At 44.8% G+C, this 14,474-nt stretch overlaps 2 protein-coding genes across 15 annotated transcripts in view; one reads left to right on the top strand and one right to left on the bottom strand.

The window, feature by feature from the left end:
- anks1ab (ankyrin repeat and sterile alpha motif domain containing 1Ab) overlaps nt 1-6,244 on the top strand; it is a 56,916-nt gene extending 50,672 nt beyond the window's left edge. For 2 of the 13 annotated variants that reach the window (XM_053867335.1, XM_053867336.1), the window contains 2 exons: nt 191-291; nt 3,711-6,153. In XM_053867335.1, the coding sequence (XP_053723310.1) occupies nt 191-291; nt 3,711-3,807 (198 nt within the window). In that variant the 3' untranslated portion in view covers nt 3,808-6,153. Of the gene's footprint in view, nt 1-190 lie in introns of all 13 variants that reach the window. The other 11 variants (XM_053867338.1, XM_053867343.1, XM_053867339.1 and 8 more) reach the window with 10 other exon arrangements.
- Nucleotides 5,685-14,468, bottom strand: LOC128760210 (T-complex protein 11-like protein 2). Of its 2 annotated transcripts, none has more exons than XM_053867350.1 (10): nt 14,399-14,468; nt 13,777-13,864; nt 13,582-13,711; nt 13,390-13,510; nt 12,850-13,070; nt 9,915-10,051; nt 8,029-8,177; nt 7,854-7,969; nt 7,215-7,387; nt 5,685-6,755 (listed from the first exon to the last, which is right to left on the bottom strand). In XM_053867350.1, exons 2-10 carry the CDS (start codon nt 13,853-13,855, stop codon nt 6,529-6,531), a joined length of 1,353 nt encoding a protein of 450 aa, XP_053723325.1. In that variant the 5' UTR covers nt 13,856-13,864; nt 14,399-14,468; the 3' UTR covers nt 5,685-6,528. The 2 variants fall into 2 exon arrangements, with proteins under 2 accessions (XP_053723325.1, XP_053723324.1); XM_053867349.1 differs by having other exon boundaries at nt 7,797-7,969.
- Between the last annotated feature and the right edge of the window lie 6 nt (nt 14,469-14,474).

Below are 14,474 nucleotides of genomic sequence, written 5' to 3' on the forward strand. Positions count from 1 at the left end.
GGTGGAGTCTGTGCTGAGTTTGTGTAGACATCCTCCATGTTGTGGATTTGAGCGTCTGTGATACTGATCACCGGACTCATCTGCTGATCCACATGCACGTGTGTGAGATGAGGATGCTGTGGCCTCCACTGCCGCCCGTCTCACGCCCTCCTCTCGTCCTTCCTCCCTTCCTTCCTTCCTCCCCCGGCAGATCGACCCCCTGGAGATGGAAGCAGACATGCACTCCCTGGGCGGCAGCACCACCTGGCTCTTGGACCACCGGGACTCCAACAGACGCCCCGTCAGCACCAAGTATGAGACCACCATATTCTGAGGCCCGACCCCTTCAGACGCCCCAGAAAACCTCCCTCACCTCCTTGCATCCAGCTCTCCATGCTCACACGAGTAAACATTCGAGCCCCGTGCCTTCTCACTGTGATGGTATCGCCACCCTCAGGGCCGCCTGCATCTCTCCTCTGACCCCCCTCCTGTTTGGAGACAAACCCCACCTTCACCTTGACAAACACAAAGGCTCTCCTGCACCACCCCCGGCAGCCTCCCTCGGTATGGAGACGAGGAGCGGAGTGTTCTGGACTGATGGGTTATTTTTGCCGGCCCTGCTCTTTCAACCAAACTGCCTCTTCCTCATGATCCTCCTCTTCCTCCTGACAACTTGCATCTGCCTCCAACCCCCTGAAACTTGGTCCCAGAGGCTGCTTTTCTTCTTATTTATTTATTTTTTTGCTCATTTTTCATCCTCTATAGGCCTTTAAGACACTCAACACAGGCAAAACACCTTTTCTTGTTTTCTGAACTCATGGTAGTTTGAGGTTACTTTCACACCCTAACATACACGACATGACTTTCAAGCAGCCACACAAAAGGATCTGTAACTCTGCTTTGGGGTTGTGTGATGACAAAATAAACAGAACGTAAAGGAGCGCTGTTTATTAAGAAAATCCTCCTCACAAGAGGTACACTTTCCCAAAGATAGGTCACCTGAGTTGAGACAGTTGCAACTAGTGATGGGCTGATGAGGCTTCATGAAACAGTGTCCTTATTTTCAGAGCCCACTAGATGGCACTCTCTGCTCAAAAATCTTTGGAATTAAACGGCCATTTCAATGACAATTCCTCCCACTGAGCTCTAAAAATAAGAACACTGTTTCATGAAGCCTCACTGGCCCATCACTGGTTGTAACAAAAAGAAAAAATGTCTCATATTATACACAAAAAAACAAGTGTCCACCACTAAAAACAACAGAAGTCACATTTGGATTGTTACAAGCGTCAAAAGTTACCAGCGAAAATGAATTCGACATAAAGACCATTGCAGTGTGAGTAGAGTGGCAGTCATCCAGTGTCCAGCAGGACATCTATTTATTTTTCCTTATTTCACCACCTCAAGACACGTTTCTTTCTTTTTTTTCTTTTCTCCACCTGTAGCCTGTCCTGTCTTACCAGACATCTGCCACTGTGAGGAGGCGGCTTCTTTGCTAGCATGGGATGCAAGATGGAAAGTTAACCAATCGCAGAGCCGCAACATCCAGCAAACGATCTTTGCTTTCCTTTTACGCATTTGTACAAAAGCCACGGTCCAATATAGATTTATCACTGATGTCTCGACTTTTAATGGACCAAGAACTTGAAAAACCCTGTGCAAACACACCAGTTCTCTCACACACACAAGAACACCACAAAGAACAAGAGCCTTACTATATCTGTTTCGCCCCCGATCACCACTATCCACATGCACGACTCCCGCCCTCGTGAATCTGGTGTAGAACTGTTGAGAAGATCTGGAGACTTGACTCGGCTGGGACGCTGTGTACTTTCAGTGGTGCACTCTTGCCCTCTCTGGCCTTGTACTGCCCTGTGCCTCTCAGCATCCACGGTAGCACAGAGAGACTGAATTTCACATTTGCTTCTTGTCAATGAAAAAAAAGCGACACTGTGTGACGTCACGCCACTGTCCCTTTGGATACCCCACTCTTTCTTTTGTTCGTTTTTGGGATGGTGTTTTTGATAGACTGGGGACTGGCAGAAATATTTTGGGGCAGAGCGATGAGTGCGGGGTCAAGTCAGTTATGAAGTTTACTGAAAAACATGCTTTAAAATAGTCTCTTTTTGGATCTCCACGGGCCCCCGAGCACAGTTTCAGCGCACCCCTCCTGATGAATTGAAAGGCTGGTGTTACATTCACAGCGATTCAGGAAGTAACTTGAGCACATGTTAAGCGTGTCACTGGACGATTCAACCCCATGTCATTAAAACCTCCGATGGTACGGTGATATGAACGGATTTGCAGAAGTTTGTTCCCAATTTTCTCAGCTCTCTCTTCAAGAATGAATTGCACTGTGACTGGAAAATGCTTGTTGTGGAGTCGACACGTATCCGTGGGTTGCGCTGGCGCGCGCGTGTGTGTGTGTGCTTGTATGTTTTGTTTTTGTGCGTCCTCATGGGAGTTTGCGACTGTTACATCACCGGCCACTGTCCTTGTTTCTGTGTGCCGCTCGCAGTCTTGAGGTAGCATTGGAGACACGTGGAGAGTCTGTGTACCAGTTGGTGTTGTCGACTGTAAGCTTCCACTTGACGATGCATGTCTGTGTGTGTTGGATGCACTTTGGCCTGAGCAGTGGTGTCCGCACTGTTGCAGTCTCCTCTTGCTCATCTACCATTCGCTTTTTATGTTGGCTCATCGCAGCGGCTCCATCTTTCTCCACTTTCCCTCCATCTTGTACGAGTGAATGTGTCACCAAGACCAACCTGCTTTGGGCGCAGTGTGGTGAGGCTCATTCTCAATGAGGTGGGAGTCCCAGGCTGACTTGTGACATTGTGGTGCTTATGTTGCGTTGTGACACAACTGAGGCGATTCAATTCAGCAGCATTCATTCCTCTTCCTTCAATTTATCAATGTATTTCCAGTTATTTTCATGCATACAGACGCATCACCAGGTGTGTAAAGGCCACAAGTTCTACGCACCACAATGGATCTGTTTCAAACTAAACTAATTGTAGCACAGCGATCATTTTTGTTCCTTGTTTATATGAAACACATTGTTAAACAGTTCAGCTGCTAATTTTCTGAACTTACAAGTTGATTTGTTTGATTTTGACTACAGCTTCATTTTTATTTTCACTCAAACAATGCATATCATACAATTCAAATCATAACCAAAACACCTATGACAAAAGAGACTAAATGTTTAATAACTTAAGCTTGAAGCTCAACAAATGTTTACTCCATGCAGCAAAGACTATATATATATATATATATATATATATATATATATATAGTCTTTGCAGGGAAAAATAAGCATCAGCATGCTAACTCAGGAAAATGAATTTTTATTTCTTAGCTGTTCCAGAGATTATGGTTGAGCCAATGACAACTGCTGTAAAATAAACATTGATTATTAAAAATTAAATAGTTTTAGATGTGATATTCTCATCCATAATAATGTAGCTAGGTTAGGTAAGTGAAGTCTCTAACATTCAGCCCAACATTCATATCTCATATCCCCAGCTGATCTGGAGCAGTTGACATTAGAGATAGGTGTTTCTAAGGAATTATCGAATTTCAAATGTTTCACCGACTGAGCCAGATTGGCGTCAATGATTCCATCTCACAGGTCAGACCGAGTCCCACCTCTGAGCAGCAGCTAAGTTTTGGTGGCATGATCTGGCTGTGCATGTGTCCCGTCTGGTAACATTGGTGTTCTCCTTGTGTAGCTCGCCCCGGCGTTCAAGTTTCCGGACACCAAGCTGTGAGTTGAAGGGGATCAGCCGGTGTGTGTTTCAGTTAGTGAGCAGAGAAATAGAGAGGTAAGCAAAGAGCAGGGCCCCTAAGCTTCTCTGACATTTAGGACTCACTGTTACCCTGCCCGACTCCTCCGCTGCTCCCCTCCCCCGATCCAGACCCGACACGCAGGAAAAGGTCCAACATCTTTGGCTAAACTGGATCTGTGCGTCTTCAGAAAGGTCAGCCAGGTTGTTTACTGATCCTGTCACAGAGGAACCCAAAGGTTTGGAGAACTGAAGACTGGTGCTGGGCGGCATGGACTAAATTGGAATTTCATTTTTTTAGCATACATCTACAGTGACTGTCATTATTTAATGCTTTTATAAAACAATATCAATATATTCATTAACTCTAGTAGCTATGAAAAAAGTTTAATTGACAAAGTATGAGTATGAAAAAAAAATTCAAGGAATTACAATAAAGGCGTAGGTCACCAAAGGATAGTCCTTATTTTCTGAATTGAATATTTAATAAAGTAGATTTGTTGCACACAAATGCTATTTCCTATTATCTTAATTCATTATCATTTTTTTCTTATGTTTTTTTTTCAATTAGCCGATACAATGTAAATGTGTTTTGTACATAAAATAAAGAGGATTAAGAGGGTGGATCATGATAAATTACACTTTTTAAAAAAACAGTCTTTCTCACATCTCACAAACTCTCTTTAAAGTTTTCCCTCGTCTGTTATCACTGCCATTTCCCAGCATGGAATCGTTCCCAGAAAACTATCACATCCATTGTAGTCAAAAAATTAAAACCATAAGGAATCATCATTTATTTTAGGTATTTTTTAATAGAGATATGTATTCATTCATTTGTATATTTGTCTTAATATTGTTATCCGTTGCTTTCATTTGAAAAAAAGAAAAAGTCCTGTTCAATATTCTCAATAGCCAATGTATTTTAGACATAAATTTAATGCCGTATGAATCATTAAATGTCATTTATTTTTATTCTTTAGTTCAAGGTCTTTATTTAAAAAAAAAAAAAAAAAAGATGCTTCTCTGAAACACATATTCTAGGGAAACTCTAAATATAAATCATAAAAGAAAACCATACTTGAAATGAGTTATCCCTAATTTGCTTGTTATCTGAATGAAAAATTATAAAAATTATTACTATTTTTATTGTTTATTGCAGTACAATGTCAGCCACTGCCACTATGTAAATTGAAACTCTACTTTGTTCTTACTTCAATTTTAGTCATATAATGAACTTTTTCATGACCTGTTGAGCAGTAACCTGTTGCTATCGCCACCAAGCAAAACGGTTACTCAGCAATCTTCACCCAAAACCTCCAGAAGTTGCTCTTCTCTCGTACACTCACCTCTTGTGTGTCGTCTTAGTTTCCAGTTTGTGTTCACCTGTAATTCTTGACTGCTTTCCTCGTCGCGCTAATGCTGAGGAAGCAATAGTTAGCCGCCCGGCACTAGCATCTAACACTTCAGGTCCACAGTAAGCTAGTGAGAGTGGGAGGGGCTGGACTGAGGGGAAATGCATCACGAAAAAAAAAATCTGAAGAAAAAAAAAAAATTGTTCCAATATTCTCGCCCATGTTTGTGGGCGGAGTTTGGTTTGTTTGATGAAAATGTGATGATGTTTAAAATGACAAAGCAATATTATATAAGTGAAATTAAATTAATACAATAAGACAAAGCTCCATCTCATGTCTGTTGTCGGCATCTCTTTCTGTTGGAGAAATTAAAACGTTTTTACCATGTGGTCAGTAGTTTGTCTTCGAAGGGAGAAACAACTTTTCTATCAGCAAGGTGGTGGACTTTCCATTACGAGCCTGCACTTTATATTTGACGGTCTAAAGGCGCCTAAAGGCCTACAGAACAGAACAGAACAGCTAGCATGCAATCACGCCAGTAAAACAATTTTTTAAAGCATATATTGACATATTTAATATATGATTATTTACAGACTTAAAAGGTCGATAAAACATGGAATAACAAACACATACCGTTACATGCATCACCTGACTCAAAACAAAGCCCATTTTCAAAATAAACTCAAATAAGGGGGGGAGAGGGTGACCTTGGGAAATAGACACGCTACTGTAACACTATGTTTATGTTTATTCGACCGTATTCAGAAGGGTCAATTCACAATGAGAACCAAGCAAAATAGCTTATATAATTATATAATGTGATATATATATATATATATAGAGAGAGAGAGAGAGAGAGAGTAGTAGACTTGCTGATAAAAGTGCAAAGTTGTGAAGAGATGTGCAATATTTACAAATATCTACTTTGGTATTATCAAAACATGGTTACATTTTTGGGGCCCATTTCAATATCAACCAACTGCAGCCACAACAGCTCAACATCAAGGTTGCATCCAGGCTTTAAAACATCCGGTGTGAGGTTGGGGTTTGGACAAAAGTGGCCAGTAGTGGAACGTGCCCAGGCGATGACCTCATGTCCGGCAGTCGCAATTGAATATTTTGAAACTTAAATGAGTGAATGAAGTGTTGAGCGAAGGACTCGATGGCACTTTCTACCACATGTTAAATATTTACGTAAGTAAAAGACGATATTTGTCAAGCAGAGGACGGGGAAATAGCGCCACACCCTTTTGCAAAATACGCCACAGAAATGCCCCAGTGTGACCCAGGCTGGACCCTTCTCGTCCACCTGGGGTCTCGTTCATAATCAACCTTATTTATTATAGATCTATTTTTAAGGTGTAAATTCAAAGTTTTGCATGATGCCCCACCCCATCAATGACACCAGCACCTCAGCGTGAGTCGTCCGCGACAGCTTCGGCAGGAAACAGGAGCTTCCTGAGCATGGGAGCGTAGAAGGGACCGAAGACCGTGCGGTTGAAGTGGACCATCCTCCTGAAAGTGCTTCCCAGATCCAGCAGGTCCTGGCTCACCAGCCCGAGGGACGCCGGAAGCTCTGGAGCCTTTTGAGTGGAGCTGCCCTCGAGCAAGGCCCTGAGGAAACCCTGCAATCTTTCGCCTGTGTTCAACCAGAGGGACTGTCATTTTTAGACAAAAACACTCACTAGTGTCGAGCTTCTATCAAGACATTTATCTTCTTGGGTCGCTGTGACTGTGCCTCAATTACCGACAGAAATAAGACCGAGATAAGTTGCATCAACGTGCTTTTTTTGAGGGAATTCACCATTGAAGTAAAATTTAAACAATAAGAAATATGTTGCATTTAATCAAACAATACTAAAATAATGGATTAAATAAGCAAACAACAGAATTTCAAAATAAAAAAACATATTAAATGGTCATTGATAGACAAATTCATTTATAACAGTGAAATATGTCACTGTGCGTTCACAAATGAACACACATTATATAGTTTCATTTTCAATTTCAAGGTCTAAGGTCTAAGGTCTAAGGTCATTTTCAATTTCATTCAATGAACTTTATCTATAGTAAAAATGTTTTAAAAAAGGGGGCTCACCGACGAGGCTGCGGACAGGATTGTCCTTCTTCCACAGAGTAGATATTTGTCCGCTCAGCACATCCTGGCTCTCCGAAGACGGTGGCACTCCTCCTTGGTCTATTGCTGCCTGGTGCACCTGCTGCACGACCACCTCCCCAAGACTCAGCAGCGCCTCCTTCAGGTCGTCTTCCCTGCGTCATGGAAAGAAAATAGTGACCCACTGAAGTTTTGTGGCGTCGCCCCGCCTTAAATATGAGAGGATGACATCCCATTTCAGCACTAGATTAATGAGAAAGCAAGTGCTTTATATTTTGCTTCTCCAGATGCTCCACTGATTCACATATACAGCTCATCCGCCAGTGGTGGTATGTGGATTGATAATCTGTAAAAGGGTTTGTGGTCAGACGGCGAGTGAGTCACGAGGTGCTGCTCCAGATTCCTGGTATGACGCTGACGTCCACTCGTGTACAGAAAGAATGAGGTTAGCTGGATGGGCTCTGACAAGTTTGGTTTCCTGCTGTCGCCTCCATCGGCGCCGTCCCGGTTCGATACCTGCTCCTCCTGACAGCCGCCACGTTCGTCAGCGGCGGCTCCTCTTACCTGCTGTGACGACCCTCCAGCAAGGCGGCGACCGTTTGCCGCAATCGAACTACAAACCCCTGAGGGAAGGCGGCGGCGGTCCCGCAGGTCAGAAGCAAAACCGACGCCTCCATGGTCAGCAGCTGCAGTCGACTGCTGAGGACCTCCAGGCGAGCCCGGTCCATCACCAGCGTCTGCACAGAGGGGGGATTAGTTTTGGACCTTCTCAAAAGTTTCACGGTAGGACTCGGACCTCGGGATATTTCTGGTCCAGAGGGTCCCAGGACAGCAGTCGCATGTAGGCGCGGTTCAGGATAGCAGTGGCACTCAGTGGTGGGGAGGAGCTTGAGGCTTCATCAGATGCTGCGGCCTCCAACCAGGACCAGGTCCTGTCCAGAGCAGCTGCTCGCACACATAAACAAGCACGGCAGCAAACAGCACCTGACATTAACATCACTGCATCATCCGGCACAAGTGAGTTTGGATTGCTCTTGAACAGTTGTACAACACTTAAAATGTTGTAAATTAGGGATGGGCGATATCGACCAAAAAAGCTAAGGCGATAAATGTTGTAATTTGGGCGCCAACGATAATTATCATCATTATCATCATTCTATTCCGTGTGTTGGACACTCTACAGTCTCTCTTGAAACTGTTTCATGGTGAAACTTATGAGTGGAGTTTGTCTCCAACCTCATTATTTGTTTATGTTTAAATATACAGTGGTACCTCAGTTCTCGACCACAATCCGTTCCAGACGGCTGTTCAAGAAGCAATTTGTTTGAAATCTGAATCAGTTTTTCCCATAGCAATGAATGACAAAGAAATAATGCGTTCCAAGCCTTAAAATAGCTTTTTGTAGGAGTGAATGTAGGGTGTCTGCTGCAGGTGCGCTGTTCATCTATGTGTGTGGCCGCTGCATGTGGGAGGGGTTGCTGAGTGAGTGACGTCTCTCCAGAAGTGAAGAGGTGCCCGGTGCGTGTCCAGCTCTGAATGTGCGCTTCTGTGCAGTTTGGCTGTGACAAAGTCATAAACCAAGTCACGCTCTGTCCGAGACTCGCCTCCGAGCTCCAGCCGACACCAGGACATCAAACCCTGGAGAGCGCGCTCCAGCCTCGGAGGTGTGGAGAGCAAGCACCTCCCCTGTGACACTCTACCACGGTCCAGTGCGGAGACAGGAAAGGTTTTACACCTCAATATGAAGAAAAAACAGTCAGTAAATGTAGCTAACGGGACACGTCTGCATACAGGGGCTGTGTTATACACAATAACAAAGCGCGTCGTGGGTCAGCTGATCGGTCCACGCACGTTAGGTTTTTTCTGGCTTTTTTTCGGGGGTGTTCGAGTTCTGGATTTTTGTTCGAAATCCGAAGCAAAAAAATCTCGAAACATTTGTTCGAAGTCCGAGACGTTCGAAAACCCAGGTACCACTGTAATAGTTAACTAAGTGTAGAGATGAGAAATTCAATCTTTCACGTCTCTGGTAGAAGCCGCTTGTGTCTGACTGACTGCTCTTTATTTTGAGGTTAAATTGAGCCGTCTGTCTGCTGTATCTCACGTCTCTTAATAGTTTACTTCAACAATGGACCAGTCTGGACACATTTCCTAGATGCTATTGAAGAAATATTAGAAATCATGTGAATAAATGATCATTTAGTCATATTCTATTCTCCAAATAATGATACAAACTGTCAGTCCTTTATCTTGTGTGATGAAAGACCTTTTCACAATTCTCTCTCCTAAAATGGTTGTGTTGCAGTGCCTCAATACGCTGACCGTTTTGAGAATTTGTTGATGGTCCCTAACTCAGTCATTCCTAACCATAGGGCTGGGGCCCATGGTTGGGCCGCGAGCGCCTCCTAGAGGGCCGCCAAAAGTTTTCTTGTTTTACACCTTTGGGCCGCGAGACGCTCAGTTTTAATACACTTGCCAAATATAGTGGCAGTAGTGTATTAAAACTTGACAGCTGCAAATCTGTGATAGTTAACAGAAGTTATTGAAAAGAAAAAAAAAATAAAGTGATTCCCCCCAACAGTAAAAACTGTTCATTAAAGCACCTGTTGAAGCAGTTTTGAAAATTAATGAGGAAAACCCCACGATTTACTGCGAGGTGGAGATACTTTGCACACACTTTCTCACCTGGCTGTTTATCCAGTATCTGCTGGAATTTGGTCCGCTCATATGTCACCGCCTGCTGGAGAAGATGAGGCCTCAGACTCTGCACGGTGAAACTCAACATGTCGGCCTTCATCAGACCCAAAACACGGAAGATCCCCCTGAAGAAGGAGCCAGAGAACAGACCCACGTGAGTCAACAGTGTTGCCAGCAACATATATTCCAGTCACATTTGAAATGTAACATTTTCCCTAGAAAAATACTCCCAAGTAATCCATAGTCTACATATATGTCTCTGTTTAGGATTGAATAAGTGAATCAAACTATCTAGATAGATCAGAGGAATGCAGCGAAATTTTCTGTGGAGCCAAAGAAAAAAACTAACTAAAAAAAAAAAATATATATATATATATATATATATATATATATATAGTTTAATTTTAAGACAATCCCGCCGTCACGTCTTCCATTCAGGAAACGGGGACTGAGGACTCAGACGACTCTCTCATCACCCGGGCCGAAGTCACCGAGGTTGTCCGTAAGCTCCTCGGTGGTAGGGCCCCGGGGGTGGACGAGATCCGTCCTGAGTATCTGAAATCCCTGGATGTTGTAGGGCTGTCGTGGCTGACACGTCTCTGCAACATCGCGTGGCAGTCGAGGACAGTGCCTCTGGATTGGCAGACCAGGGTGGTGGTCCCCCTGTTTAAGAAGGGGGACCGGAGGGTGTGTTCCAACTACAGAGGGATCACACTCCTTAGCCTCCCTGGAAAGGTCTATTCCAGGGTACTAGAGAGGAGACTTCGGCCAATAGTCGAACCTCAGATCCAGGAGGAACAGTGTGGTTTTCGTCCTGGTCGTGGAACACTGGACCAGCTCTATACCCTCCATCGGGTGCTCGAGGGTTCATGGGAGTTCGCCCAACCAGTCCACATGTGCTTTGTGGATTTGGAGAAGGTGTTCGACCGTGTCCCTCGCGATGTCCTGTGGGGGGTGCTCCGGGAATATAGGGTGAGGGGACCTCTGCTAGGGGCTGTCCGGTCCCTGTATGACCGGAGCAGGAGCATGGTTCGCATTGCCGGCAGTAAATCAGACCTGTTCCCGGTACATGTTGGCCTCCGCCAGGGCAGCCCTTTATCACCGGTTCTGTTCATCACTTTTATGGACAGAATTTCTAGGCGTAGCCAGGGGTAGGGGGGGATCCGGTTCGGGAACCACAGAATATCATCTCTGCTATTTGCGGACGATGTTGTTCTGCTGGCCTCATCGGACCGGGACCTTCAGCATGCGCTGGGGCGGTTTGCAGCCGAGTGTGAAGCGGCCGGGATGAGGATCAGCACCTCCAAGTCTGAGGCCATGGTTCTCGACTGGAATAAGGTGGTTTGCTCTCTCCGGGTCGGTGGAGAGTTCTTGCCCCAAGTGGTGGAGTTTAAGTATCTCGGGGTCTTGTTCTCGAGTGAGGGAAAAGGGGAGCGTGAGATTGATAGACGGGTTGGTGCAGCGGCAGCAGTGATGCGGTCGCTGTATCGGACTGTTGTGGTGAAGAGGGACAGTCACAAGACGAAGCTCTCGATTTACCGATCGATCTACGTTCCCACCCTCACCTATGGTCACGAGCTTTGGGTAATGACCGAAAGGATGAGATCGCGGATACAAGCGGCTGAGATGAGTTTCCTCCGCAGGGTGGCTGGGCGCACCCTTAGAGATAGGGTGAGGAGTTCGGTCATCCGGGAGGAGCTCGGGGTGGAGCCGCTGCTCCTCCACATCGAGAGGAACCAGCTGAGGTGGCTCGGGCATCTGATCCGGATGCCCCCTGGACGCCTCCCTGGGGAGGTGTTCCGGGCATGTCCTACCGGGAGGAGACCCCGGGGAAGACCCAGGACTCGCTGGAGAGATTATGTCTCCGGTCTGGCCTGGGAACGCCTCGGGATCCCCTGGGAGGAGCTGGAGGAGGTTTGTGCGGACCGGGAAGTTTGGGCTTCCCTGCTCCGAATGCTGCCTCCGTGACCCGACCCCGGATAAGCGGCAGAAGAAGGTGAAGGTAATTTAAAGACTTATGATTCAAAGATTCACCCTCGTAGCTGCGTACACTGTTGGCACTATCTACTAATTACAACAAGGCTGAAACAAAGCGACAAACTCACTCATACTACCACAATTGGACCCCAAAATGAATCTAACAGAACAGTCTGTGTCATTAGGAACACAACAGTATGTACGAAAGAGCAAGATTGACATTCGATATTATATTAGATTATATTTCAATATGAGTTCAATGCATTTTTAAGAACAAGAAATACCTTCAAAAGACGAAGGAAAAGATAAATCAAGTAAAACAAGTTTGGTGTAAGAAACAAGATCAGTTATGTAGGTTAAATCTAACCTCACAAGGACGGACGCAGAATGAAACTAGAATGGACACATTTATTTCAAAGAAACGTCCAGGTTGGGTTGGAAATAAGCTATTTTACATGTCATTTGATTTTGGTTGTGTTCTGTTGTAAAGATTTCTGAACGTTTGGACTAAATAAATCTACTTTCATGTCGCTATGGTGATACAAATGTGGACTTGCCTAGGTATTCTCCAGTAAAGCCTCTTGTAGCAGCTGTGTCTGTTATAAAGGTTTTGTAATGCTACTGCCACCTGCTGTCCGATTAGCTCATAATGCTTTGAATATTCTGAGTATGAAAGATAGAAAGAAATCTAGGTAGGGGAATAATATCGGGTTGTGGAGAGATATTAGATGTTTGGCTGAGATGTGCACTGACCCAGCACCTTTCTAGTTTATTTAAATGTTCAATAGAGTCACTAGTACAGTCGAACCAAAAGGAGGGTTGAAGAAGAGTTGGGACCAAAATGTAAGTTGATAAAGACAATAATTGTTTTAAAAACATAAACAAGGTCTCACAGAGAACCAGCCTTCCAAAAGCTGACAGTCTGAACGAGCAAGGTAAGTCTCACCTCAGCAGCTCCACTGGCTCCTTGAGCTCCTTCAGTGCGCTGATCTCTGGGTCTCGCACCGGCGCACACAAAGCTGCCATGGTGTTGATGATGTAAGCTGCCAGTCTGTCCAGGTCCAGAGCTCCGTGCTGGACCTGCAGGCGGATCAGATCCATGTCCAGAACCTCGTCCAGCTGAGACCTGAGTCTGACGTGACGAGGCAGCAGAAGAGAGTCCAGCAGCTGCAGGAGAATATTGAAACGTCACGCCTCTGTTCTTGTTCAAAATGATCTGTATTTCAAGAACAGTGCATTGATAAACAAAGACAAGGTGGCCATACAGTGAGAGTTGAGGTCAGGTGAAGGTCACAGAAGAAGGTAAAAACACATCATCTCATGATGAGGCATTCAAAGCCACATCACACCAGTGATGCTTCTGTCATGTCAGGGACCCCGTCACACCAGCAGGGGTCTCTGTAAGTGGTGGCAGCTGGACACTACTCAGCTTTGTCAAAGGCAGACAGTGAGCAAGGTGAGAGGTCACAGAAATCTGTTGACTCACGCTCTTAAGCTCCTGCAGCAACACGATGGCGTGCTCATAGTTCGGAGGTTGACTGTTGAGCTGCTCGCTGAGGCTGTCCCAAAACGCCCGGTGGACTATCTCTGTCACCCGACCCTCCAAGCTGCCGCAGAAAAACAAACACTGTCAAAACCAATCAGATATTTTAGGACCACGATGTTGACTCTTTCTTGCCTTTCTTTTGGGGGGCTGCTGGGCGTGAAGCTGAAGTCTCGGTTCATGACAATCTCGTGAGCCAGACTCAAGTTGGACACACAGTTGTGGAGCTCTATTACACCGGCCGGTGACGCAGCAGGTGGACTCCCTGGCACACACAAGCCGCAGGATGACCCCTGAACTTTCATGAAAACGACAACTATCACCGCGAACCTGTAGGAGAGTCCACTTGTTCCAGAGGGGGGAGGTCATCATGGGGGACATCAGTGGAACTGTCTCCGTGATTCGGCATCACAACAGTCTGGATGATTACATTGGGAAAGAAAAATCTCACTTTAAACATTTTGATAAACTAAAAGTCTGTCCTTGGATGTTCACTACCAGTATTTGATGGGGGCGGGGGGATGAGTGATAAACAAAAGATAAAACTATTTAGTTTCAACGTTTCTTTTATTCAACGACTTTGATGTTTGGTTTTATATATTTTAGCATTTTTTGGTAAATTTATAAAGTAAAAGAATCCTTGTTTTATATAGAATTTCAGAATGTAAATGTTATTGGACCGATTTTTAAAACTAGTTTAGGAGCTCTCGCTTGCATTTTGACCTTTTCACATGGTACGATTATTTATATATATATATATGTAATTTCGAATCGCATTAAAAACCTGTAAGACAACGAATCAAAGGCGACTGGCACATACACACTCACGTTTGAGTGAAGTCAGGTGAGCCAGATGTGAAAGTCATGAAACTCAAAATGGTCACGCGGACTAACATATTCCATATTAGCAAAATAAAGGTGGTTAATAGGTTTAAAGTTAGTGAAAACATACCTATAGGCAGTTTCGGACGAAATCCAGCAACAATAACTTTACTGTACGTTTGAAAATCAGACTGCATTGGTTCAAA

This window comes from Synchiropus splendidus, chromosome 6, assembly GCF_027744825.2.
Source record: "Synchiropus splendidus isolate RoL2022-P1 chromosome 6, RoL_Sspl_1.0, whole genome shotgun sequence".
Lineage (NCBI taxonomy): Eukaryota > Metazoa > Chordata > Actinopteri > Syngnathiformes > Callionymidae > Synchiropus > Synchiropus splendidus.

Bases quoted from the DNA above. Each gene is read 5' to 3' on its own strand.
- LOC128760210 (XM_053867349.1), bottom strand. From the start codon at position 13,855: ATGCCGAATCACGGAGACAGTTCCACTGATGTCCCCCATGATGACCTC. The intron at 13,511-13,581 runs GCAAGAAAGAGT...TTTCTGCGGCAG, and splicing joins AGCAGCCCCCCAAAAGAAAG to CTTGGAGGGTCGGGTGACAG. The intron at 6,756-7,214 runs GTGAGCCCCCTT...GGTTGAACACAG, and splicing joins TCCTGTCCGCAGCCTCGTCG to GCGAAAGATTGCAGGGTTTC.